General features: G+C 46.4%; 1 protein-coding gene across 4 annotated transcripts in view; it reads left to right on the top strand.

Annotated features, from left to right (window-relative positions):
- Positions 1–2140: 2140 nt before the first annotated feature.
- The window catches only part of PGS1 (phosphatidylglycerophosphate synthase 1), a 32068-nt gene continuing 8815 nt past the window's right edge, over positions 2141–25393 (top strand). For 2 of the 4 annotated variants that reach the window (XM_075071937.1, XM_075071938.1), the window contains exons 1-7: positions 2176–2310; positions 10757–10946; positions 12961–13038; positions 14106–14205; positions 14964–15153; positions 15735–15913; positions 19131–19685. In XM_075071937.1, the coding sequence (XP_074928038.1) occupies positions 2177–2310; positions 10757–10946; positions 12961–13038; positions 14106–14205; positions 14964–15153; positions 15735–15913; positions 19131–19685 (1426 nt within the window). In that variant the 5' untranslated portion in view covers position 2176. Of the gene's footprint in view, positions 2311–10756; positions 10947–12960; positions 13039–14105; positions 14206–14963; positions 15154–15734; positions 15914–19130; positions 19686–25393 lie in introns of all 4 variants that reach the window. The other 2 variants (XM_032799105.2, XM_032799106.2) reach the window with 2 other exon arrangements.

The raw sequence follows: 25393 nt of genomic DNA, 5'->3' as shown, positions 1-25393 counted from the left end.
CTATTGCAAAATGTATTCTACTAAAGGTTTTTAGTCCATGATCATCACTGTGGTATCTGAGCACCTTAGTGTTCTGATCACTTCAGGGGAACTCTGTGATATATTAAAGAGCATCATCCATATGTAGCCATCTTAGACTTGGGTCCCAAACTGCATCCTCAAATATGGACTGATATGGGACTGGGGGCAGAGAAATCTGAGTATGTCTCCCTCATAGACCTTGACAGGAGACCACACTTTTCTGTGAGAAAGTGGCAGATTATGGCCCCCCAGAAGGACCACAGTCCAAATTTGGGCAGCAGTAATGTGTAGGACATGTTCACACACAGTAAATCTAGCTATGAGGATGGGACTCCAGCAGCTGACTGTTGATTCTAGTGTCCAGCTGCCAGATATGGCAGAGACAATGGTAGGGTATGAGGCAAGGCAAAACTATGCTTTGATTTAAAAAAAAATAAAAAATTAAAAGTTGGTTTTGGTCAAATACTCATGGGCATAAGCCAGATGGGGCCTAAATCTGAAAGCCAACAGCTGCTGGGCAGGGTGTCTTTCTGGCTGTGATTTGTGTTGGTTTTGCCTTGGGGGTGAATCACAGACACTTTGGCAGCAGCAGCCCTAACTCAGGATTTCCTGCTTTTTCTGGATCAGATGGTATCCACGGACACTGTAAAGAGCCCAGCGGTTCCTTACAAAAGTGTCTTACTGTGGAAAGATTTTCATTCTCTGGTTTCAGTACAGGGAATGTTCTCAGACATGCTGCCCCAAGCAATATTGCCTTCTGCTTGTTTATTTGGAAAATGGCGAGAGGATTGAAAGGGAAGGTGTGGAGGCTGGCATGGCCCCGAAGTGGCCAGGCATTCTGGCTCTGGCACTCAGAAGACAAAGATCTCAGGATCCCTGCTGAGCCCCTTGGAGATCAATAGTGACAATGCAGCACAGATGAGTAGGGTTTCAAGACATTTTTGTTTGACTTGTAATGCTCAGTATTCATGTTCACACCTCCCTCTGCTCAGTGAACCCTTTCATACTCCTGGGACCAATTCAGCATTTGTGATGTAGATAAAACTGCCCCAAATTTCAATGGGAGTTTTGTCTGTGTAATAACTGCAAGGTCAGGTTACTTCTATACTTCATGTGTATATCTGCTTCCTTTCAGCAGACACTGTTGTCCTGCTGTAAACCCACTACCCAGGCAAACAAACCAACTTTCCTGTACCTAGATAGCAGTGAATGATGCATTATTATTAAAAGTGCCTTCAATGTGCTTAGCACTGTGTAGCAAGACAGTCCATATCCTAGGGACCTTACAATCTAGAATGGGGGTTGGCAACCTTTCAGAAGTGCTGTGCTGAGTCTTCGTTTATTCACTCTAATTTAAGGTTTTGCGTGCCAGTAATACATTTTAATGCTTTTAGAAGGTCTCTTTCTATAAGTCTCAGAGTTGCAGCTGTGTTAATCTGTATTGCAAAAAGAACAAGAGTACTTGTGGCACTTTAGAGACTAACCAATTTATCTGAGCATAAGCTTTTGTGGGCTACAGCATCCAATGAAGTGGGCTGTAGCCCACGAAAGCTTATACTGAAATAAAGTTGTTAGTCTCTAAGGTGCCACAAACACGCCTGTTTTTTTCTCTGTCTATAATATATAACTAAACTATTGTTGTAAAGCAAATAAGGTTTTTAAAATGTTTAAGAAGTTTCATTTAAAACTAAATTAAAATGCAGAGCCCCCCGGACCGGTGGCCAGGACCCGGGCAGTGTGAGTCCCACTGAAAATCAGCTCGTGTGCTGCCTTCGGCACTGGTGCATTGGGAATCCCCAGAGGAACGGTATTTTGTTGCCAAACAGGGTGTGCTGCTATTGTTGTCCCAGGAGGGGCTGAGCACAGCCAAGGTGCAGTGACTCCCGCAGCAGTGAGTTCCATAGGTGAGGTGCACAGCCTGTGACCTTCTGTCGTCCACCCCCACAAGCCCCCCAGGCTTCATAGGGCCGGGGAAGGGGCTGCCTGCCCAGCTCGCCTTCCTGGGGCGGGTTGGGGACGGAGCCCGGCTACGCGCGAGGGGCCACGTCGGTGCCTCGCGCCCCAAATAAAGTTTTTGCTTTTGAAGGCGGCGGCCGGAAGCGGAAGTAGCGGGGTTTCCATGGCGGCGGCCGGAAGCGGAAGTAGCACAGTCTCCATGGCGGCGGCCGGCGGTCCCGTGTTGTGGCGGCGGCTCTTGGGCCTGCTTCCCCAGGGGAGGCTGGGCCTGGCCGCGCTGCTCGGGCGCCTCTCGGACCGGCTGTCCCTCGGCCGGGACCGGCGCTCCCGGAGGTAAGAGCCGATTGCCCGACGCTGGGCGCGGGGAGGTGTGGCCGGCTCCTGGGGCGGCAATGGGGGCGGGGGCGGGACGTGCCGCCTGCGGGCCCCCCCCCGCCGCCAGGGCACGTCTGAGGTGCCAGAGACCGCGGGGTGGCGCGTTTTAAGCACGGCCACGGGTTTGTCCCGGGGAGCCCCATGTGAATGGAGCCTGTGACATCTTGGCGCTGGCTGTGAAAGCGCATTTGATTTGACCCCCCAACAAACGTCCCTCGGCTTTGCCTTGCCCGCCCTTCCGCCTGCATTTATGGAGGGAGACCAGCCACACCTGAGTGGCTCTGTGACACCCAGAGCGAGGAGCTGCTTCGGGCAGTGCTCTTGCTCGCCAGCATTGCCCTTTCTGTCACTTGATTTCTTTTTCCTCACAACTCTGCTGTGAAATTTACCAAACATTTCTGTTTCAAAATCATAGCCTTAGTGTCTGCATTTCTGTCTATTCAGATCCTTATACTGAGTGTATTTGATGCCTTAGCTGATCATCTGGAGTGCAGAGAAGTCCAGAAACCTGAGACCATTCTTTGTTGGGACACTGCTGATGCTCACTGTCCCTAGTAATAAACAGAAATCTGTAGCACCAGGTTATGCGAAAAGAATGACTTATCTTTTAAACTCTGAAAGGATCTGATTGTTTTGGGCTACAGATCAGTGTTTAGTTTATCTGGCATGTGTGTTCCTGCTCCTGATCTCTATCTCTGTACCTTCTTGCAGTGTCTTTTGACTAAAAACTCAGTATCATCTCAAATTCCAAATTTACGCATAGCTAACAAAAATCCCTTTAGAGTAGGGTAGAATAATTTAGTGATCTTTTTGAACTCCCAGGTTTGGCCTAATCCATGGCATCTCCAACTCTTTCATTCTGTGGATTCCTTAGTAACACTTGCCTTCCATTCGCAATAGCCCATTCCGCCAGTTGTTAAATTCATTCCTTTGGCAGACCACCAGGAAGCCCAGTTTGAGAGCTACTGGCCTAATCTTGTGGAAAGTGACTTTCTCTGGAGAGATCAAGAAAAGGAAATTGAATTTAGGAAAGCATATGCCTGATTTCAGTTGGAATCTTGTTTGGATTCTTGAGCAAATATTTAATTTGAAAAGAAGTTACAATACTGTACAGCTTCCAGCCAATCCAAAGACAAATCTGCAAGATTCTGCATTGTCACAGTCTCTTGAGATCTTAATGTTTTCAGAGCAGCCTCCTGTTATTGAATGACAGCCCGCCCCCCCAAAAAAGACAATGCAAAGTCTCATTAATTATAAATTATTACTGAGGGGAATTGTAACTGTAGCATTCACAGAGCACAGGCCAACTGCCTCACTGTAGATGGCACAGTTCTGAAACAAAGCCCTTTAGCAATTACCTTTTTTCTGGCACCATGTACATCTTATGAAATAGCTCAGAAAGCAGGTTAATCTGGGATAATTCATGCACAGTCTCCAAATCTCCAGCATTCCTTATATCCTCAAATTATATCCGTATCTTGAAGGGAGGCTTCCAGTTTTCTTTAATTTTTTCATTTGCCCTGAAGTTGGGTACAGCATTTTGTGCCTGTATCTTTAACATTTTTGCATCTAAATTGAGTATAAAGAAGTGATTGCTGAATTAGAGCCATGTTGTGGTTCATCCTCTACCCTTCTGCTCTCTTGTGTTGGAGCATAAGATGGCCACTTGCTGCCCTTTTACTGTGGGCAGATTGCATACTGACATTCCAAGCTCTGCAGCCATAAATTCTTGTAGAATACCATATATTGTGTTATTCTCAAGTTCAGATGAACTTTGACTTTAGCAAAAATCTCCTGCTAATAATGCTCTGCAATTAGCATATCAGGAGCAGGAAAAGCTCCTCATTAAAAATATTGGTACTTGTACGATAGGAATGTAGTTATTATATGTTTAAACAGTAACCCTCAGCAGCCGTCCACTTACACGAGATGTGTAGGGCATCCATTTCCTTCATTCGTCCACTAAATGGAGGCATCAGATAGAATGAACCTTGCTGAAGACTCTTGCTTTTTTAACTTGTGGTGTCATTTTGTAGTAACTGGTGAGTTGGCTACTTTTCCACCAGTGTATTTCTGTTAGATACCTACACCATCCAGTTGGAGACTGAGTGCCAACACTAGCAATAACTGCTACTAAATACATTGGGACTCTTTTTAGAAGATACTGAATGATGACGCCTTTTTGCAATGTACACAAATTTTAAAGTATCAGAGGGGTAGCCATGTTAGTCTGGATCTGTAAAAAGCAACAATGAGTCCTATGGTACCTTAAACCCTAACAGATGTATTGGAGCATAAGCTTTCATGGGTGAATACCCACTTCATCAGACGCATGATGAAGAAGAATTTTAAAGTCTTTAAATTGTCTTTGATAGTTGTGAGTCTTGCATTATTTGGGAAAGACCATCTGCTGCTCGTATTACAGGAAGTTTGTTGCATTCTCATAACTACTTGACCTTGTCTCCACAGATGTTCTGACTATTCTGTTCTCACCAATTCACTTGGGTACAGTAAAACTTACTTAAAGATTTATTGTCAGGAGATGGTGAACAAGTTCTTCTCATTGTTCGCCATCTCTTGATACTTAAAAGTTACTTAAAGATTTCTTAAGTGACAACCAAGCCACAATTTCTGTTGCCAATTTCCGTGAAGAATTAATTGCTGAAAAAGTGTTTGGATGCATTAAATCTGGTTTGCAAAGCAACTCGAGTATTAGCTGTCCATGTTATCTCCTGGGCAAAAGGGTGCACATCTCTTTCTTGTATTTAGTGTACTTAATTCCTGGTATTTTTAATATAGTAAGTTTTGTTTGGGGAGGGGTATCTTCTTATCCTGTGAATCACTGAAACTTTCATTTCACTTAACAAAATTCTCACAAGAATCTCATGGTGGTGTTTTGTTTTTCTAACAGTACAGTAACTCCTCACTTAACGTTTTAGTTATGTTCCTGAAAAATGCAACTTTAAGTGAAACAATGTTAAATGAATCTAATTGTCCCATAAGATTTAATGTAAATGCGGGGGGTTAGGTTCCAAGGAAATTTTTTTGGGGCAGACACAAGGCATTATACTATATAATGTACGGTACTGTACTGTGGTTGGGAAGTGCCCCTGGCTTACCCCACACAGGCACAGCCTGCTGCAGGCAAGGATGCTAGAAAGCACCCTTTGCAGCAGCTAGGGTGACAAGATATCCTGATTTTATTGGGACTGTCCCGATATTTACTTGTTTGTCTTGTTTCCCTGCTCCGACTCCACCCCTCCCCCCATTGAATCCCTCTCCAAATCTGCCCCCCCTTCCCCAAGCACACCACATTCCTTCTCCTTACCCCTTCCTCCCAGGCTTGCGCTAATCGGCTGTATGGCAGCGCAAGCGCTGGAGGGAGGGGAGAGAAGCAGGACGCGGCAGCCAGCTCAGGGGAGGTGGAGAGCGCAAAGGTGAGCTGGTGTGGGGGGCGGGGCATGGAGCTGCCCATGGGTGTTCAGCCCCCACCAGTTTTTCCTATGCTCTAGCAGCTCTTGTTTTTGTTTGTTCCTCGGCCACCAGCTCTTGGTATGTTTTTGTTGTCGTTGTTGTTGCTCTGCTGGCACCCCCCCTGCTCCCAGCTGTTTGGCGGAGCTTAGGACTTTCTGGGAGAGAGGGGGAGGAGCAGAGATGCAGCACTTCCCTTCTCCTGCCCCTCCCTCCAGAAAATCCTAAGCGCCGCCAAACAGCTGTTTAGCCATGGGTGAAGCACTGAGAGGGAGGGGGAGGAGGCTGAGAAGCAGAATTTGTGCAATGCTCCCTTGTAAAGTCACTGCTTTTCCACAGAATCTTACAAGCAGGCAGCCAAAAGATGTTATAAGGGAGCATTGCACAACTTTAAATGAGCATGTTCCCTAACAGAGCAGGGATGTAACATTGAAACAATGTTAAGTGGGACAATGTTAAATGAGGAGTTACTGTACAACTTTTACAGCGTGAGCCAGTGCACACATGACTTTTTTTTTTTTCATTTTTCAACCTGTGTGCTGCTTTACCCTTCCTGGTCTCCTGGTATCTTCTTTGACTGATACTTTTCTAGTGGGTGGGAGATGAGCAGCAGGCTGACCTGTGAATGCTGAAGTGACCTTATAGACTCCAGTGAGAGTGTGGCTTGCTTCTCTCCTTGGTGGACTTAAAACAGAGAAAGCAAGAATCTGGGAAGAAAAGAACAGGCCATATGTTTAGCATCACACTGTTGCTTGGTCTTGGCAGTTCAAAGAAGTTGCTCTCAGGCTTCTCTGCTTGTTGGCTGCATCAGTGTTTTAACCACAAAATCAATTTTCAGACTCAGCCATTGACCGTTAAAGCTCTGTAAAATAAAAAACCAGTATATACCCAAGTGCTGAATTTTAGGGCAAGAGCAATTTGCAGATCCCACTGTGTGGTGACTTCTGTGTGAGTGAAAGGACTAAGCTGGATTCTGCAGTTTCAGTTCATTTCCTGTACTGTAGCTGAGGTTTTACAGTGAATTGTAACTTCTGAGTTCCCTCTAGTATGTACAAGTCTGCATGACAAAACCACAATTCTTAAAAATAGAATGTCCAGAAAAACTCCCATCTATAAATAGGGAATGGATTTTATGCAGAAAAGATTCAGTTTTACCTCTGCTAGTTCTGTTTTCTTTTTCAGATTAGTTCAGCATTGTTTGTTGACTGACTTGAAATCTTTTTTTGTCTGTTCTTGGACACTGTTTGTTGGAAATGTGGGTTCTAGTGGTTTCTCCTTAACTTAGGGTTCCGATGGCTGTATGTGCAGAACATTTTTGGGATGATTCACAGGTAGTTGCCTGAGCTACTTTCAATGGTCTGTGGGTAGAGGTATCTGCTTCCATATACTGCTGCTAGTTACAGTTGACTAGTGCCAAATTTGTATTCACTTTGAAGGGTTTTGTAGCCCCACTTATAAAATCCTGTAGTCTCCACCTCAAATAAATTATAAACACTAAATCTATCTTACAGAGATCAAGTGATGCACTTACACCTTTTATTTTTAATCTTAGAGGCATCAAAGAAGATTACAAATGGCAGCCAATGCCTATCAACACACACAGAGAACCTGGCATAAAGTAAAATCTTTCCCACAGTGGCAAAGAACTTCCAGAAGAGTATTTATTAAGCCATACCTAGTTCTGGGCTTTTTATGGAGGAGCGTAGTTTAATTTTGGTCTTCAGACTTTCTGCAGTGAAACAACTTCCTTGAAATCTCAAAAATGCTATTGAAAAATTTCCTTTTGAAACTTGATTCTAGGCCGTTATCATGTCATTTGGGAAATGCAGTTTGCGTCAGGCTTGGCCAGCAGTCTAGTGAGGAAAATATTCATCCTCGATTGTGTGATTTGCTAGTTGCTGTCATGTTGCATGTAAAATTTGCTGCCCCCACTTCATATGGAATAATTGTAGGGGTCAATAAACCTTTCTGGTACAAGAGTAGCTTGTAGTGCTGTCTTCATTGTGGCTCTCCGTGCCTTATACGTGTGCGTGAAGCATTTCTGCATATCAATGTGAACTTGGGCAGTGTGAGCTTCCTGATTCCTCCTATTTCCCAGCTGGCTTCAGTGATAAGTCTGTTGCCATCACAGTGGGTCTCTGCTCAGCCTGTATCTGTGTAGGTCATGCTGCAGGACATAGTAAATAAAGACCTGTGTGCTTGCATGGTGCTGCTCAGCTCCTGTAGGATGCAGATGAATATCTTAAAAATGCATTTCACATAGTAGCTGCTTTTGGAAATGGCTAGGGAAATGCTTTAAAATGTCTTCTCTTTGGGGAAGGTTTCCATTCCTCTTCAAGATCAAATTACTGCAGTTCATGGTTGCTAAGTTAAAGTTCAGTCCGCATGATCTGCTAGGAATTCTTGTATAAGCTGACTCCATTGCGATGAATAGGCTGTCACAAACTGTTGGATTTTTTGGGAAATGCCAGTTGCAAACTGTCTGGCTTTTATGCAAGGGCTTTTGCAACCTTGTGAAGATTCAGTGTTTTATCATGCAGTGAGTAAGTGAAATCATCTTATCTTCCTGGAACCTGTGGTCATTTTGGCTTTGGATGGTGATAAAACTGTAGAGTTCCTCATAAAGTTCTGGTAATACTCAAGAGGATTTTCTTTGTGTGAGATGGAGTGTGTCAGTGCAGATCAAAATTACAGGGTTGCATTGCATGTTGGGTCTGAGGGACTAACCACTCCTCAAAGATATGAGGAGTTTGAATTGTTCTTTGAAACTTTCTTTTTTTAAATGTTTCCTGCAACTCATTTTCCAGTTATACTTTACAGCTTCAATGAGTGAAACCTTGACTTCCTCCTTCCAATCCCTTATGCTCTGTGTGACTCTGGAGTTTCTTCCCATTCAGTTTTCAGCTCCTTTATTTTATCTGTGGCATATTTCAGCACTTGGCAGCCTTCTCTGGGTTTTTCAGTGAGGGGAGTTCCTGAACTGTGGTGTTTCTGACTTGCAGCGTTATGCATTCAGTGGCTTTGCTAAGACTGGTGTCGGGTGCTTTGTGTGTTATATATTTTGTTCTGGATCAGTCCTGAAGTACTTGTTTTTATTAAAAATGTGGATTCAAAAATGTGTCTTAAAGGCCGCACACCGTTGTGAAAGCAGTTATAAAGCTCTTGGATTGGATTATAAGGAGTGGGTGGGGGGGGGGGGGACGACACAAATCAGAGCGGCTATAACAGAACGGAAAACAGTTTTGGCCACAATGAAGCTGATATTTGTGTAGTAAAGGCAGTGATGAGTGATTTGTCCCAGAGTTGGCAGAGAGCATGGAAAGCTGAGTTAGAATGGGGGATCCTAGGAGTTACTCTAGTGCAGGGGTCAGCAACCTTTCAGAAGTGCTGTGCCGAGCCTTCGTTTATTTACTCTAATTTAAGGTTTCGCGTGCCAGTAATACATATTAACGTTTTTAGAAGGTCTCTTTCTATGTCTATGATATATAACTAAACTATTGTTGTATGCAAAGTAAATAAGGTTTTTAAATGTTTAAGAAGCTTCATTTAAAATTAAATTAAAATGCAGAGCCCCCAGGACCGGTGGCCAGGACCCAGGCAGTGTGAGTGCCACTGAAAATCAGCTCGCTTGCCGCCTTCGGCACGTGTGCCATAGGTTGCCTACCCCTGCTCTAGTGTCTGTCTGCTCTCAGTGCCATTCATTGTCTTTCTTCTCTTTGCATGTCTGCTCTGCTGCCCCCAGGGAGCCTCTCCCTTTGTGGAATCCAAGAGAGTCACTGACATTCAGGTCTGCCTTCCTCTATCTTTTGCTCAGAGTTTCCTGCTTCCATGTATAGCTCTGCTTGATCCTGCTGTGACAGACAGAGGTGAAAGGCAGTCTTAACATCAGTGAGATGTGTAATGCTGCAGGCCCATTTGCATAGACTTACAGACTTTAAGGCCAGAATTGACCATCATGATCATCTAGGCTGACATCCTGCACATTGCAGGCCACAAAAACCTCACCCACCCCTCCTGAAATAGACCCTTAACCTTTGGCTGAGTTACTGAAGTCCTCAAATCATGATTTAAAGACTTCAAGTTGCTAAGAATCCACCATTTACACTAGTTTAAACTGGCAACTGACCCATGCCCCATGCTACAATGGAAGGTGAAAAACCCTGGGAGTCTCTGCCAATTTGGGGAAGTTTCTTCCCAACTCCAAATATGGTGCTCAATTAGACCCTGAATATGTGGGCAAGACCAGCCAGCCAGACACCTGAGAAGGAATTCTCTGTAGTAACTCAGAGTCCTCCCCATCTACTGTCCTGTCACCAGCCTTTGGAGATATTTGCTGCTAGCAGTTGCAGATTGGCTACATGCTATTGTAGGCAGTCTTATCATACCATCCCCTCCATAAATTTATCAATCTTGAAACCAGTTTGATTTTTTGCCCCCACTGCTCCTGTTGGAAGGCTGTTCCAGAGCTCACTCCTTTGATGGTTAGAAACCTTCATATAATTTCAAGACTGAACTTGTTTGATGGCCAGTTTCTGTCCATTTGTTCTTGTGTCCACATTGGTGTTTAAATTAAGTAACTCCTCTCCCTCCCTGGTATTTAACCTTGTGATGTATTTAGTGAGAGCGATCAGATCTCCCCATAGCCTTTGTTTGGTTAGGCTAAACAAGCCAAGCTCTTTGAGTCTCCTCTCCTAAGGTAGGTTTTCCATTCCTCGGATCACTCTAGTAGCTCTTCTCTGGACCTGTTGCAGTTTGAATTAATCAGTATTCCAGATGAGGTCTCTCCAGTGCCTTGTATAATGGCACTAACACTTCCCTGTCTCTACTGGAAATGCCTCGCCTGATGCATCCTTTGCTCATGTACCTGGATGGTGTTTGTAGGAAACTGCAGTTCCATCATGCAGAATTCCTCAATCTGTCTTTTCTTTGCCAGATCATCATGGCTGCTGCTGGCCCCATTGCTCGCCCCCACGGTTCCTCAGGTCACAGCCCCATCGTTCTGCGTGTGTCCTGAGGGAATGCACAGGTTCCAGTGGATCAGGAACCTGGTTCCAGAGTTTGGGGTTTCCAGCTCTCACATCCGGGTGCTCTCCTCCCCGACTGAATTCTATGAGCTCATGAAGGTGAGTTGTGTGCTTCCAGCGTGTATGTGGGGAGGTGGGGGCAGCTGTTAAGGTGGCTGGTATGCAGGTTCCATAATGTATCTCTCCTCAGACATGCAGCAGGGCTGGTATGAGAATTTCCTTGTTCAGTTTGATTGTTTGGATCTTGTCACAGTTAAAATTAGCAACCCTACATTTCAGAAATGCTCAAATGTAGGGATGCAAAGTTCTGAAAATGACAGAGTTAGGATTGCCTTATGACTTGTAAGTTACTGGGGAACAGAATTGGTCAGACCAGGGTACCAATGAATGAGTCATTGGGACCTCCAGGAGCTTCCACAGACAGACCTTCCTTTGTAAAGTTAGTGCTGGAGGAGAGAAGCTACTGGCAAATGCCACACTTAACCTCTGTGTGGGACAAGTGGGGAAGGTGAAAGCACCCAGAGGCATAGGCACTGACTCTGTGAGTGAAGCACCCACAGGAAAAAAAGGTGGGTGCTTAGCACCCTCTGGCAGCCCCCCATCAATGCCTCTCCCTCCCCCCAGCACCTTCTGCCCACCTGCAGCCCCATGGATCAGCACCCGCCCCCCCGTGCTTGCCGCAAATGAGCTGTTTCATGGCATCAGGAGGCGCTGGGGGGGAGGAGCAAGGGCACAGTGCACTTGGGGAGGGGCAGAACTGGGTGGGAAGATGCAGAGCGGGAAGAGGCAGGGGTGGGGTGGGGCTGGGCAGGGCATTGGGGGAAGGGGTGGATGGGGACAGGGCTGGGGCAGGGCGTTGGGGGAGCACTGCCCGGCAGATTGGAAACTCTAATGCCCAGAGGCATGGCAGCTCAGTTTCTGGGCAGGATGGAAACTTGAGCCTTTGACGGGGAGAAGACAAGAATACCAAACTCCACTGGCTGGTCCTGGCCAAGGAGTACAGCGTCATTGAATCCTAGGGAAGGCATGAATCTTGCCCTCTTGGCTAGAAACAAAGCATTAGGATAGGAATCAAGGGAGTTAAAATGACCCCAGAAGGAAAAACTCTCGCTCTGTTGAAGGTTCAGGTGGTGCAGAGTATGACTCTGCCCTGAGTGCTTAGTGGTAGTAGCTACAGGGAGCAAGTTACCCACTTTTCCAGAGGCCGCATTGATTTCCTGCTTATGTCTGGATGGGAATGTGGATGTAAAGGTGCTGAAATTGCTCTATAAAGCCCCTAGGTGATTTGGGTCCTGGCCGCCCAAGACCTGTCTTTCTCCTTGCATTTCCCCACTGTACTGCGCGAGGACTTTCCTGAAGAGTCCATAGATCAGGAGTTCTCACATGTCATTGCACTCCTTTCTGACAACGAGAATTACTACACGACCCCAGAAATGGGGACAGAAGCCGGAGGCCATCCAAGCCCTGCTCCCCCAGGGGAGGAGGGACCAAAGCTAAAGTCCAAGTGCTTCAGTCTTGGGCAGGGGGCCTGTAGCCTGAGTCCTGTCACCCAAGACTGAAGCCAAAGAAGCCCATGGACTTCAGTCCCAGGGAGTGGAGCTTGGGTTTGCCAAACGCCAGCCCTGGTGACTCCAGTAAAATGGGGTTGCAATCCACCTTGGGGTCACAGTTTGAGAACTGCTGTCCTGTATGGATGTCTGTGGGCGGGAGGTGTATAATATCCTTGCTAGAATGTTCCTGTTCATCTGACAGAGCCTGTGATGACCTTCTCAGACTTTCACCTGAGTGAGGTAGTTTGGGGTTGGGGTTTGCAGATGGGGAAGAGCCTATTTTTCACACATTCTTGTTTTGACACTTAGCAATTGGTGCCTTTATGAATTAGAGAATAAAAATAACTACTTGGGTAACACTGAAGGAGGGAAAGTCAAACCCCTCTAAACTGGTTGAAGTTAAATGTGTCCCATCGAGGACCTCTGCTGCTTGTCTGTGGCTTAATTCTCTAGCTGACAGGACTACGAAAGGGAGTTGGTGTTCTCTGGAGAACCAAGAGTGTCTATGAAATCACAGCGCAGCCTGTGAACGTGCACTTGTTTTCCTTTTCCACTGTCCTCAGGAACAGATAAAGGCAGCCAAGCAGCGAGTGGTGGTGGCTTCGCTGTACCTCGGAACAGGACTTCTAGAACAGGAGCTAGTAAGTGTGGATGGAGGCTTGAAAAAACACCTACTTGGGTAGGTGCCCTGTGCATTCACCTTTGCACATGCTGGAGTAGGGTGTCCATCTGAGCACCTGGACTCAGACTTTCCCTATGCTTCCATCCTCTCGCTTGGGAGCCTTTCAGCATGGCTCCAGACTGCACATGGGGCTTGGCATGTCAGAAGGGCACTTGAAGAACAGGCTCAGGGAACGTGTGGTGTAAACCTATTACTGATGTAAGGAACTGTCACGTGCCATGAATCTGGATGGGTAATGGGGTTAAAAGTTATTGGCACAGTTTCCACAGATTTTCTCCAACTGTGCAGTTGCTGGTACCCACACATTAGCACTTGCCTTCGAAAGAGTGGAAGTAGTTTTAGTGATGCTAATGTGGTAGTCTGTATTGTTCGCCTCCTGTGTACTGCATGCAGATGCAGTGAGTGTGATCTGTATGTATACAACTTTTTGTCAGCCTGTTGTAGTGCGGGGGAGGTCACTATTTTGCCTCATGTTGCTTTACCTTCTCTGCTCCCTGCCTTTCCTACTGGAAACAAGGCTTTTCTCTACAAAGAGCTTTGAGCAGAAATCTTGAGCCCTGAAATTATTCTGTAGCTTGAAATACAAATTCCACTATGAGGACAAATCCAGCAGGTGGGCAGATTGTCTTGGATGTTGGTTTGTTTGGCTTCCTCTGTGAATCTGTAACTTATTTAAGACTTGTACACAGGACTTTAATCTGCACATAATAGGAGCAGGACAGGTTCTGCAGCTCATGGGAACTGCTCCCTCCCCTTTTGGATGGCAGTGGAAGTCTCTGGTCTAGGAGTGAGGCTGGATGACTCTCTGCTGTGCATAACTGGAGTTCAGAGGCTTGAATCATGGCTTTGTGTGCAGACAAAATCTATCCCCTTGTTGTTTTTGATGCCCAAGATGTTGTTAGTGCTTTATATATTAAAAAAGAGGCAGGGTCACTGCCCCAAAGAGGTTAGGTCTAAATCAGAAAGATTGATCACTGGAAAGTTTCACTTTCTCTGGGTAATGAGCAGTGTGACGCTTCCCCTCAGGTGGATTGCATAGAAGAAACACTGGAGAGGTCACTGCAGGCAAGTGGGCCCTCTGACTTCAGAGTTTCCATTCTCCTAGATTTCACAAGGGGATCTCGAGGTAGGTATTATGGGATGTCCCTCCTCCTGCCTACTTCAAAGGCTCCTTTACAGCAAGCAAACTGGATTGGTCAGATGAGCTTGGAGGTCCTTGCTCTAAAAAACAGCTTATCAGACCCAAAGGTTTAAAATCTTCTCTCTTCTAAAACCAGCTCTGTTTTGCTATGAACCACAGGTCATCAAAATACAGTAGCTTGGTATTCTCAGGTAACTTTCCAACACGGTAGTATTACTTCAGAAAATAAATGACAGGAACATTAAAATAGCTGAGCCAAATCCTGCCCTCAATTACACCAAGCAACCTCACCAACTCCAGTTCCTGTGTCAGTGGCATTTGTTTCACCCTCCCCACCCCGCCCTCTTTTCTGCTCCTTCACCTTGTAAAGGAGGGTTGGGAGTTGGCAGAAGTGGTGTGTTTAAATCCTCACTCCAGTTCAGTTAGTGTTACATGTAGCCAGATGAAGAAGCATGAATGTAACCATCCTGCTAGGTAGTTTATAAAGCCCACCCACCAGTGGCCTTGGAATGCTGGTTACATCATGATAACATTAATATAAAATGCAAATATTTCCTCTCTTAAAACAAGAAGCCCTCTCAAAATGTCAAGCAAATAAATCAACAGATTCTAGGGAAGGCAGCTTCCAGCTTGGGTGGGGGTGTGTGTCTATTTTGCCCTCTTGTTGGGGTCCTGGCCAGCAGATCTGGTGTTGTGGTAGAAAAGTGGCTCCATGTATAACTATATTCCCATCTCTCTCTCAGGCAGGAATAACTCTCGGACCATGCTACTTCCACTGCTGAGAAGGTTTCCAGAGCAAGTTCGTGTATCCCTCTTCCACACTCCAAATCTGCGTGGGCTTCTCAAATGCTTAATCCCTGAGCGTTTCAACGAAACCATTGGGCTGCAGCACATCAAGGTTTACCTCTTTGATGATAATGTGATCCTGAGTGGGTGAGTCCTGCCTCTTTCCATCCTTATAAGTATTCTGTGTTGCATTTGCACGAGAGGGAATTCCTGTCGTCCTGACTAGAGTTAGAGAGGTCCAATCAGGGATGTGGTAAAGAAGCAGCACTGTTAGAGCTGAAAATGCATATTGCTGGTCTTGAGACACATGCTGATAGCATTGTTTTCATTTGGAACCTGCTTGTACCTTTGTGAGTGCTATGGTGTTGCAGCTGTCCCAGGATTCAGAGGGAAACCTCTTTGCATCTTGCTTTTGTGGCTCTCTTCCACAGTAGCTGCACCGAGTTAGGGAGCTGCACTGTAAGCTGTTTGGGCTGGTCATCCTGTTCTGTGTTTGTACCATGCCTAGCGCAGTGGTGTCCAGGTCCATGAATAGGGCTCCTAGGTGCTAGGATAATACAAAAAATAAATATCACTCTTGTTGGGGAATGTTCTTTAAAAAGTGAAATTGGGGCATTTTGTATTGTAATTCTTCAGCTGTATCTAGGCCTGTGCAATGAGATACGTGATGAGGATCATGTGGTTGTGCTCTTTATCCTGGCCATTCTTACCCTCCTCTCCTCCCCCAGTGCAAACTTGAGTGACTCGTACTTCACCAATCGGCAGGACCGCTATGTGTTCCTGCAGGACTCTCCTGAGATCGCAGATTTCTTCACTGAACTAGTGGATGCAATTGGAGATGTGTCACTGCAGTTACAGTCAGATGATACAGTCCAGATGATGGAGGGGATGGTGCATCCTTACCAAGGTATGATAGTCATCTGACCTGTAATATGAGGGTGATATGGTCCAGGTGAAGGAGGGAATAACAATGGGAAGAGATGGATGGGGTGGGTCTGATTCCAAATACTTTATGGATCACTGGGGGTTTGATGTTGGTCAGCTGGGTGTGGGGAATCCCCTTCATCCCACCTGTTGAAAAACCAAGATTACTAGGAATTGCCAGAGTGGATCTGCCTGGAGGTCTGTCTAGCCCAGTATCTTGTCTCTGACAGCAGCCAGTACTAGCTGCTTCAAAGGAAGATGCAAGGAACCGCAGAAGTCAGTTATAGCATAACCAGCCCGTAGGGTGCATTTCTTCCTAACCCCACTAGTTAGTAATTGATTTAGGCCTTGAAGCAAGAGGGATCGTATCCTTTCCAAGATTCTTATCTATATTAATATAGTTCCCTAGAAATATCCTGAGTGTATGTATGACTCCAGTCTGTTTTCAGTGAAGAGTGTTTTGCACTCAAATGTGTTCTTGGCTTTCAGATAAGTTCCCAGTTGGAAGGAGGCAGGGACCCTATGGTGGAGGAATGGGCAGACAGGAGGGGAGACTATTTCAGATGATATGTGGTACTCTGGTAATGGTGTGTGTGGGTAAAGCTTATGCTGTGGACAGGAATACGTATTGCACAGTGCATTGTCCAGAGCATTGGACCCCTGCGACTTATGGTTAGTACTGCTTCCATAAGACAGTCTCAAGTACAAGGCACATGGGACTGTTGCTATGTTCCATGGGGAAGCCTAGTTCAAGAACTGCCGACTAGCAAAGCTGCTTCCTGGCAGCAGGGGTCTTAAATGTCAGTAACATTCTGATGTGGTGCTTCCAAAGCTAAATGTAATAGAAGGTGGATCCAGTGAGCAATGACAACCCTCCAGCAGACTGATTTTGTGTGGGATAATCCTGGAGGCAAACATGCCTGATAAAAAAACCTTATTTTTGGCGGATAGCATGCAAATATTTGTTTGCTGTGTCTAATCAGATAAATAGTCTTTTACAGTAAGGCTCCTTAGTGTATTCATCCTTCACAGGCCTAACACCCCACTGACTCGTTGCCTAGGCACAGCTCTTTTACACTTGGAAACCTTGCTCCAGTGGGTGTAGATTACTTTAGTATTTGGAGCAAGTATACACCCTCTGGGCCCTGTCAGCCTTCATCAGCTTGGTTTACAGGTTGGTCCCTGCTAGGAGTCTGGGACTAATCTTTAAGCCCAAGAGAAAAGCCTGAGCATTCTTCAGTAGGTAGTTCATGTTAAAGAGCCATGTTAAATGTAGTGTGTAGCTCCCAGAATGGTGGTAGCAAAGGGTGCTTTCAGCTCATCCTGCCCACTGTGACATAGAAGATGGACCAAACCTACCAAAGGAGGATCAAAAAGAAAGGTCTCTCTTGAACGAAGGATGCACATCTCCTTACTTTGTAGCTCTCTGTTATCTTCCAGAATGGCTTGATAGGTCAATTTAGTGCTTATTGCTGCTGTTCCTAAACTGGGCAGCAGGGGTCACTGAAAGTGACCTAAGGGTCACCTTGCCCTTGAGAGAGGAACAGGCCATGTCTGCAGCTGTTTAATGTTTCTTCCCCAGCCCATGGAGATCTGGGAACTGCCCTTCTGCTTCGTGGCATGTTATTCTGTGGCACTACAGTGTGGAGACTATCAGACATGGGGAACTGAGTGAAATCAAAGGGAGACTCTTTGAGCTGAGACATGTTGAAATACTGTAGTCAGGCCTTCATCCATATGACATGATGTGGGTGGGCCTCTGTGTGTGAGTAAGTTTAATGGCGACAGTGCTGTCCAGTGTGTGTGTAGAGGGTGCTCTTGTATTTCCCCATAGGACAGGTAAAATTGCTGAGTCAAATCACAGGGTTTAGGTAATGGGATTCAGCAGGCGAGGAAAGTGGAACAAACGTGTCTCCTTCACAAACCCACAGTTTAAATTGCAATAAGATTCACAGATCCACCATAGGCATGTTAAGGCTGCACGTGTGTTGTTTTTTTTCCCAGTTCCTAGCAGAAGAGACTGGAGATCCCTTTGTTATAAAGTACAGTAGAAAGTTGCCGTGATCCTTTGACTGGATCAAATTTCAGCCCCTAAGGAAAGCCCCAGTCTGATTCAGAAGGGATTGTTCTCTTCTGCAGTGAAGTTGTGGGTGGTGTGTCAGGTCTGCATCTGATACAAACGGGATCCTGGACTGCACTGTTGGTAGACTGCACTTTACAGGCACTCAGATACCACAGTGAGGGGTGCAGTATAAGAATCTAGCAGAATAGGGTGGCATCAATTGAGTACTGTTCTGTGGGGCAGATGAGGCTAGTGTCTGCACTCTGCAGGTGATAAAGAACCTTTTGTAGAAAAGTAAATGAGTGGCCCTTGTTTCCCTCTGGCATTTGCCTAAAATCCCCATCTGGAAATTCTGCTGGCACTTGATTCTTGAGGGATTTTTTTTCTCCCAGAAGGTCCCCCACTAAACCACCTGTGCAAATAGATAGACTGTGTGAATATAGGCTGCCTTTGGCACCTTCCAGCCCTCTTCAGAGGGCAGTTGTGGTGCAGAGCTTTCCTGGACACCCATTCTGCCCCAGCCCTGCTTGGAGCCTTTTCACTTCCCACTGAGCGTGAAGTGCTGCCCACGTTCAAGTCTTCCCTCTATGAAGTGACTGTTATCCCTCCATCATGTGCTGCCCTAGCTACCGTCCACATTTCAGTCTTGGAGAGGCAGCAGACTATGCAGTCTCAATGGCCGTGGTTTCTTTGGGTGGCTTCCGCTGTGGTCCTGACTGTATGTAGTTTCCTTACTAGGCAATAGCTACCACATAGCCCCGTGTCACTGATACTCAGACCTCAGTGCTTCAGGAGCCAGACTAGAAAACATTACCCAAAAGAGCCACAGGAGTGTGAATTCATTGCTTCATTTACCATAGTGCTGGGTAGTCATATTTAAACAGCATAGTTCGTTTTTATATTATATCTGTTATTCTCACAGCAAAATGAGTGACCAAGCGTCATTATTTTATCAACTACAATTGGTTAGCAACATAGTAAAAGCATCCTGATTGGTTAATAACTTAGATTGGTTACTAATGAAATCACGCAGTGATTTAATATCATGTGTTGCAAAGAGCCACGGGAGACATATTAAAGAGCCACTGGCGGCTTGCGAGCCTTGGCCTGAGTGTCATAGCTCTATATCTTCTGTTAGTCATTCCTTGTTTTCACTCAGGAGACAAGACAGCATATTGTGAAGTGGCAAATAGGAGAGTAATGGAAGTGATCAACGCTGCCAGGACGCGACAAGAACTCCACATGCAGACTTTTCATGGAAGGCGTTCAGAAGGAGATCCATTATTGCCCCAGCAAGACCCTAGTGCAGGAGGGGACCAAAAACCAGAACCGGACACCTGGATTTATCCACTAATTCAAATGAAACCCTTTGGGATTCAAATAGATGAGAGAGTCACAGAGACGTTGCTGACAGAGGCAGAGCGAGGTGCCAGAATATACCTCACCACTGGCTACTTCAACCTCACACAAGCCTACATGGATCTTGTTCTGGGCACCAGAGCACAGTATCAGATTCTACTGGCCTCACCGGAGGTGAATGGGTTCTTTGGTGCCAAAGGGGTGGCAGGTGCCATTCCTGCTGCCTATGTTTACATTGAGCATCAGTTTTACAGCGAGGTGTGCTGCCTTGGCCAGCAAGACAGGGTCCAACTGCTGGAGTACTCCAGGAATGGATGGACTTTCCATGCTAAAGGTGAGACAGCCTGTCCTTAGGAGGCCTTCTATAGAGAGATTGAAGGTTAGCATAGATACAGAGCATCTAGCCAGTGAGAGGCTGGGTGGGTGCTTCATCCAGTTCTAAGCTATATGTCCGTGTCACAACATACTAGGTCCAAAACATGCATACATCTGGATGGTTCAAGGGACTGAGGACGGAAATTGGTCTGTCATCTCTAGGATTCTGGTTCAGGTCCAGTCCAGTCCCAAGTCAATAGTGACTAGAAGCAATTATTATTTAACAGATCTTAATTATTGGAACTTTTGAGTAAAAGTCAAAGATGGACTGAGCTCCCCGCTCCATTGAGCTGGCCTCTTCGTAGAAGTGTAGGGTAGAGGAATCATGGGGTAGGGAAATGGTGCATTGTATTAAATTACAAAATTACTTTACCTCTCACAGCCATGTGCGTGGGGGGGGGGGGGCGAGAGGGGGAAGAGAGTGATTCAGACTACACTTAGTGGGGGAGAAGAGGCATCTGGTTCTACTCATGACAGTGGTAGCAGTTCTGATTCATAGTTTCTCAGTTTCCTGTTGCACTGATCTAACCCATTTACAGAACAGGAAGTGATGCAATTAGTCCTGTTGTAAGGATGTGAAAGGGATTGGAGTGCAGGAAATTGGCAGGATCTTCAGTGTTAACAGGAGTCACAGTGCGCCAGCAGTGACTCCAATGTTCTGGGGTATCTAGGCCCCCATGGGGATGGGTACCTGACCATCTTTCCAAACCTAACGGAGGGCTGGATGTACATAGAAGCATCTCCCTCTGCTGTACAAGAGAGTTCAGCACACACAGAACAGCATGGGAGAATATGTAGAGATGAGTAGGCAAATACATATGTGATCTCTAGTCCCTGAGAGAGTGCTTCCACAGTGCTCCTGTGAGGAGTCATGTGCCAACCCGTGTGGCCACAGAACCTTTCTGAGCAGTAGTTGGTAGCTGCGGGCATGTCCAATTCCCACAAGTCCAATGCTGCTCAGACTGGAGCATAAATTCCTCACTTTCTTCAGCTCCTCTGTAGTCTCCTGCCAGAACAGTGAGACCCATACTCTCCTGCTCTCCAAGCAATTGTACATACATAGTTGTAAATTGTTTGCAGTTCATGTGTGGTTTTCATAGTTGAGTGTCAGTAGGGAGTCTGTTTAATTGTTGTGCACTTTCGTACATAGGACTGCTGTGTGTGGAGTTGAGCTCACCTCTTTGCAAACAGCTTTTCTGTCTCTCTAGGTTATTATACAGCTCTATCCCATAGCATCTGACCTCTTCACAAATATTCACGACTTATCTTTGCAGCATCCCTGTGATGTAGGAAAGTATTATACCCACCTTGCACATGGGGAATATAGGCCCGAGAGAGTAAGCCATGGTCACACAGGAAATCTTTGATATCCCTGCTATTCAAGTCCTTGGTTTCACTCAGCTCTGCTGATGGCCTTCAACCCCAATCCACAGCACCCGTTGCTATTCCAGTCCTCCTCAAGTAGAGCTGGCAGTTTTGCCAGGTCATGTGGTGGGGCACCCTCCCCTCGAGACAACTACAGGGTCATTGCATGCAAGATCTAGTCTGGTGTTAATGTTTGTTTCAAGAGTCAGCTTTGCTCTGTGCTGAGGGGCCTGCTCATTGTCTGCAGCATAAATCCAATTAGAACAGTGGAACGGTGCAGTTAGTCCCTTGAGCCAGTAACAGCACATCCCAAAGGCCAGGGCCTGCAGCTTTCGGAGGATGTCTGCCTGTCTGAAGACACTGGCTGTTAATGATTGTGGGAATGCCACTATCTACCCTGGTTCCTGCAGGGCTGCTTGGAAGAGGGTTCAGAGGTGATGGGAGAGGAAGCTGCTGACTAAAGCCTTTCCTTGACTAAGAAATGTGTGTTTTTTCCACATGTGCTACCAGTGGTGAGAGCATTAGTGGAGACAGCTGCAGACCTTTTTAGCAGCATGTCCTCTAACCTCTGTATGCAATACCTATGCCACAGCTTACACTGCTGGTAGTACCTGTACAGGGGAATGCTTACAGATGGACCTAGAGTAGATGCTCCCATTCAGAAGAACCTGAGCCTGCTTGACTGGGAAGCAGTAGGTGTTTTGATTTCCAGGAATTACATGGTCAGGTGTCTATAGAATACTCATGCTGCTGGATAGTGTAAGTCTGCAAGTGGGATTCCCCAGGGCAGGCATAGAGTGGTGAGCTAGGAAGGAATGCATTGCTTTTCCAAGGAACCTGAAATGTTCCTGGGGAGCAGTTCTTTACCATATGGGATTTGCCTTCTTAGAAAGAAGCCAAAGCCTTTCCATGCACCTGGGCTTAGAGGTCGATTTGTTATGTTATCATATGTACAGGAGCAAAGGAGTCTCCTGAGCTTCAGCAGGATCAGTGCTGGAGAAGATCTAAACCTGAAGAAACATGGCATGTCAGCCATTTAGATCTTGTTTTCCCTTCTGAGTGCTAGAGGGGCCGTCTGCAGTCCCCATTTCTGGTATGGTTCGCCCTTTGGCTGACGTGTGATTCACCTGACTTGTTCTACTGTGACCCCAGGCAGAAGAATGATGCTCAGGACTGAGAGTGGGCTGAAAGAGGAGATGCAGAAGGGGACCCCAGATGCAGAGTTGAAATAATCAAGCTTAGAGTTTGGGTTTTGGAACAGGGTGTGGGATCAACCCCAATTCTCCCAGCTTCTCAGCAGCAGCTGGACATCTTATTTCCTTTGTCAGCCTTCAGAGGAAGGCACCCTTTAATCTCTTACAGGACCTGGCTCTTCTATTCTACTGTGTTTTGGCTGGGTAAGCCCTGGTTAAACACTTGGTGTCCACACAGACAATGTTGCACAAGCTTTCCCACTGCTGCTGTGATTGAACTTGCCCTGAGTAAGGCTCAGTGCTCTTATATCTAACACAGTTGCAGTGCCAGTGTGCATGGGAAATCTCAGTTTTGTACCTAAGGAGATTTCCATGGCCTGTGCCTGAGTGCAAACACGCAGTGGTGGCAGTTCCTGACCTGGTGAGATGAGGAGCTGTTGTGTCTCCTGCTCCAGTGTCAGGTGATCAGGTGCCAGGTGTGTGTCCTTTGGGACCCAGTTGAAGGTGCTTTATTGCCACTGAATGAGGATTGGGAAACTCTGCCTTCTCCTACTGGAAAAGTGAGTCATTGTGTGAGCAAACTCCTCCTGGCACAGTCACAAAGCCAAGGCCACAACAAGGGCTGAAGGGTTCCCTCTCTTGGCTACATGAGAGAGGGAGGTGACTATATTCTCCCCTTAATCACTACCCTAGCTTGGCAGGTGGGTTCCTGCCATCAATTTCTTGCCCGATCCCATATCTGCTGTTACCAGACCAGCCCTATCTGGGAATCTGCTCTAGTCAATCAGAAGTGATTATGGGAAGTGCTGGATCTCTGCACAGCTCATGTTGCTTTGTGGATTTCAGGGGCTCCATGTGGACAGTGTCCAGAAATTCCTACCCGGCCCTGTCGGTGTGGTAGGCTTGGGGAGCAGCCTCCAATCAGGCTGTGGGATGGGCAGCTGCCATTCTTGAACTGGAAGGTGTAACTGAAAGTGGCATGGGGGAGGCGGCTGGCTTTGTGGTGCTGTGGGGGTGGGGCGTGTATTACAGGAACAGGCGGTGAATCGGCAACCTCTTACTCAAGGCATTCTTGGAAGTGCTCTTGGTCTGAATTAGGAAACCTGCATCTATTCAGGGACTAGGTGGTTTTTAAGCTATAGCTTCTCTGCTGTGTTCTTTTTATGACTTGTGGGCTGGGAAAATGCATCTGTTAGGGATGTGCCCTGCTTAGCAGAGAGCAAGCAACTCCCTTACATCAGCTTCTGTCCGGCGAGTGGCCTGTCAAGCACCCTTCAGCCATAATTTAATAGCACCTCTGGGCGCTCTTCTACCCTCCATCTTACAAACGCTGTGACGTGCCTGAGAACCAGGTCTGGGCTTGTGAACTACCTTCCTGTTTACATGACATCAGACCCTGATTCCATTTATATCTGGCAGGGTGTGGGATTTCCTGGGGCTTTAGGGTATGTTTCTCTTGTGACTCGAGTTGGAAGAATGAAGAGGAGCTCTCCAGTATCTTTGTTTGAGGACTGGGAGTCCCAGGAAATTGGCATGTGCTGTGCTATAAATAGGAGCCGTTTGAATTTACCCTCTGGTGACGTTCAAGGGAATGAGTTGGTGTGATCATTTGTACCTGCCCTACTGGTCACAATCTTGTAGGAGTTCACTGGCCAGAGCCGGCCAGTGCCATTGTTCAGAGTCTTCATGATGCCATCTCTTGCAGACTGCCCTCAGGACTGAGTAATGTAACTTACCAGCTCTCAGTCCAAGAGGTTTTTAGAAATAACCTGGGGGGGGGGGAATTGGGCTTGTGCCCCTGCTATGGTATGTTTTGTTTTTTTTTTTCTTGCCTGGTAGAGAAGGTCTGAAAGCCATTATAAGCTGCAGAGAAAAGGCAAGGCTGTCTGCACACATGCACTGATTGCATTCAAAATTTGTAGAGAACTCAAATGAAAAAGTTACAGAACTTCCCAACCACAGCAACCAGGGAAAAGTCTGAGAGATAAAAGTGCTAGTGTTAAAGATGAGGGTGTTCTCTGCCAGGGTGTCTGCTGGTTACTTAACAAAACACAAAGACTTAGAGAAATTGGAGGGATGTTGTTCAAACCCTTTCATAACAGCTGACAGCAGTGACCTGGTTACCACAGTGCACGATGTTACCTTTAGATAGTAATGCACTGAGCCAGTTTCCCTTGCACTCACAAGCTACCTGCAGTTGAGAGATATGATAAGGGAACTGCTCACTCCCACCTGTAGTAAGGAGAAACAGAAGTGTAAAAATAACATGGGGTGAGGTCCAGAATGGCACTTAGTCCTGTTGCTGCCAGTGGAGTGGGCCTTTGGCTCCACGCAGGGAGGAACAGCCCATCAGTGCAGGCTTGGGGGCAGATGGCACAGCACAGAATATCACAGCATTAGTGCAATGCTGCATAGCCCTCTGTTTCAAGAGGGCAGATTTGCTAGGGGATGGGAGGGGCAGCATTAAGGATGATGGTTTTGTAGATGGACAGATTTTTGGGTTGTATGTTGTTGTTCAGATGTGATATCTCTCCAGGGGAGTACTGAAATAGCCATGTTTCCCGAATATCTGTCTGTGTTGTGAGGGGAAATGGAAACTGAGTCAGGGTTGCTGTGCAGATCTCCAGGGCCCAGGGGATCAAGAGATCTCTTTCCAGTCACTGACGAGAACGCTGCAGGCACATTTCTCCAAGGCATTTCCTGTGTGGCCTTTCTCTACTGAGTACTAGCCATTTAGGGTTATGTTGGAGTCATCACTGTTAGAGCTGCTGTGTGCACTTTATTAGGCTTTAAAAATGATGGTGATTGCCCTTGGGAGTGTCACTGATGAGATCCACCTCAGGGCGCCAAGGCCACTTTGTCCCCCAGAGCACAGGAAGTAACAAGTGTAGAGAGCCAGAGGCAGGTGTAGCAGAGGGCTCTCCAGGGCTATGCCGGGCTCTGCAAGGCTAAGCTGTCCATAAGGAAGCATCTCTGTTTCCTGACAGCTTGCTTTGTGTCATGACTACTTGCAATTCCTGTAAATCCAATAAAGCATTTAAAAGAAATGAAAAACACTGAATAAAGGCAACTGTTGGAGGTTACCATGGTCACTTCCTTTGTCTACCAT

Source organism: Chelonoidis abingdonii, chromosome 13 (assembly GCF_003597395.2).
Source record: "Chelonoidis abingdonii isolate Lonesome George chromosome 13, CheloAbing_2.0, whole genome shotgun sequence".
NCBI classification, from domain to species: domain Eukaryota; kingdom Metazoa; phylum Chordata; order Testudines; family Testudinidae; genus Chelonoidis; species Chelonoidis abingdonii.
Note: the sequence above shows the minus strand (reverse complement) of the source record. Positions and strands in the feature narration are given on the sequence as shown.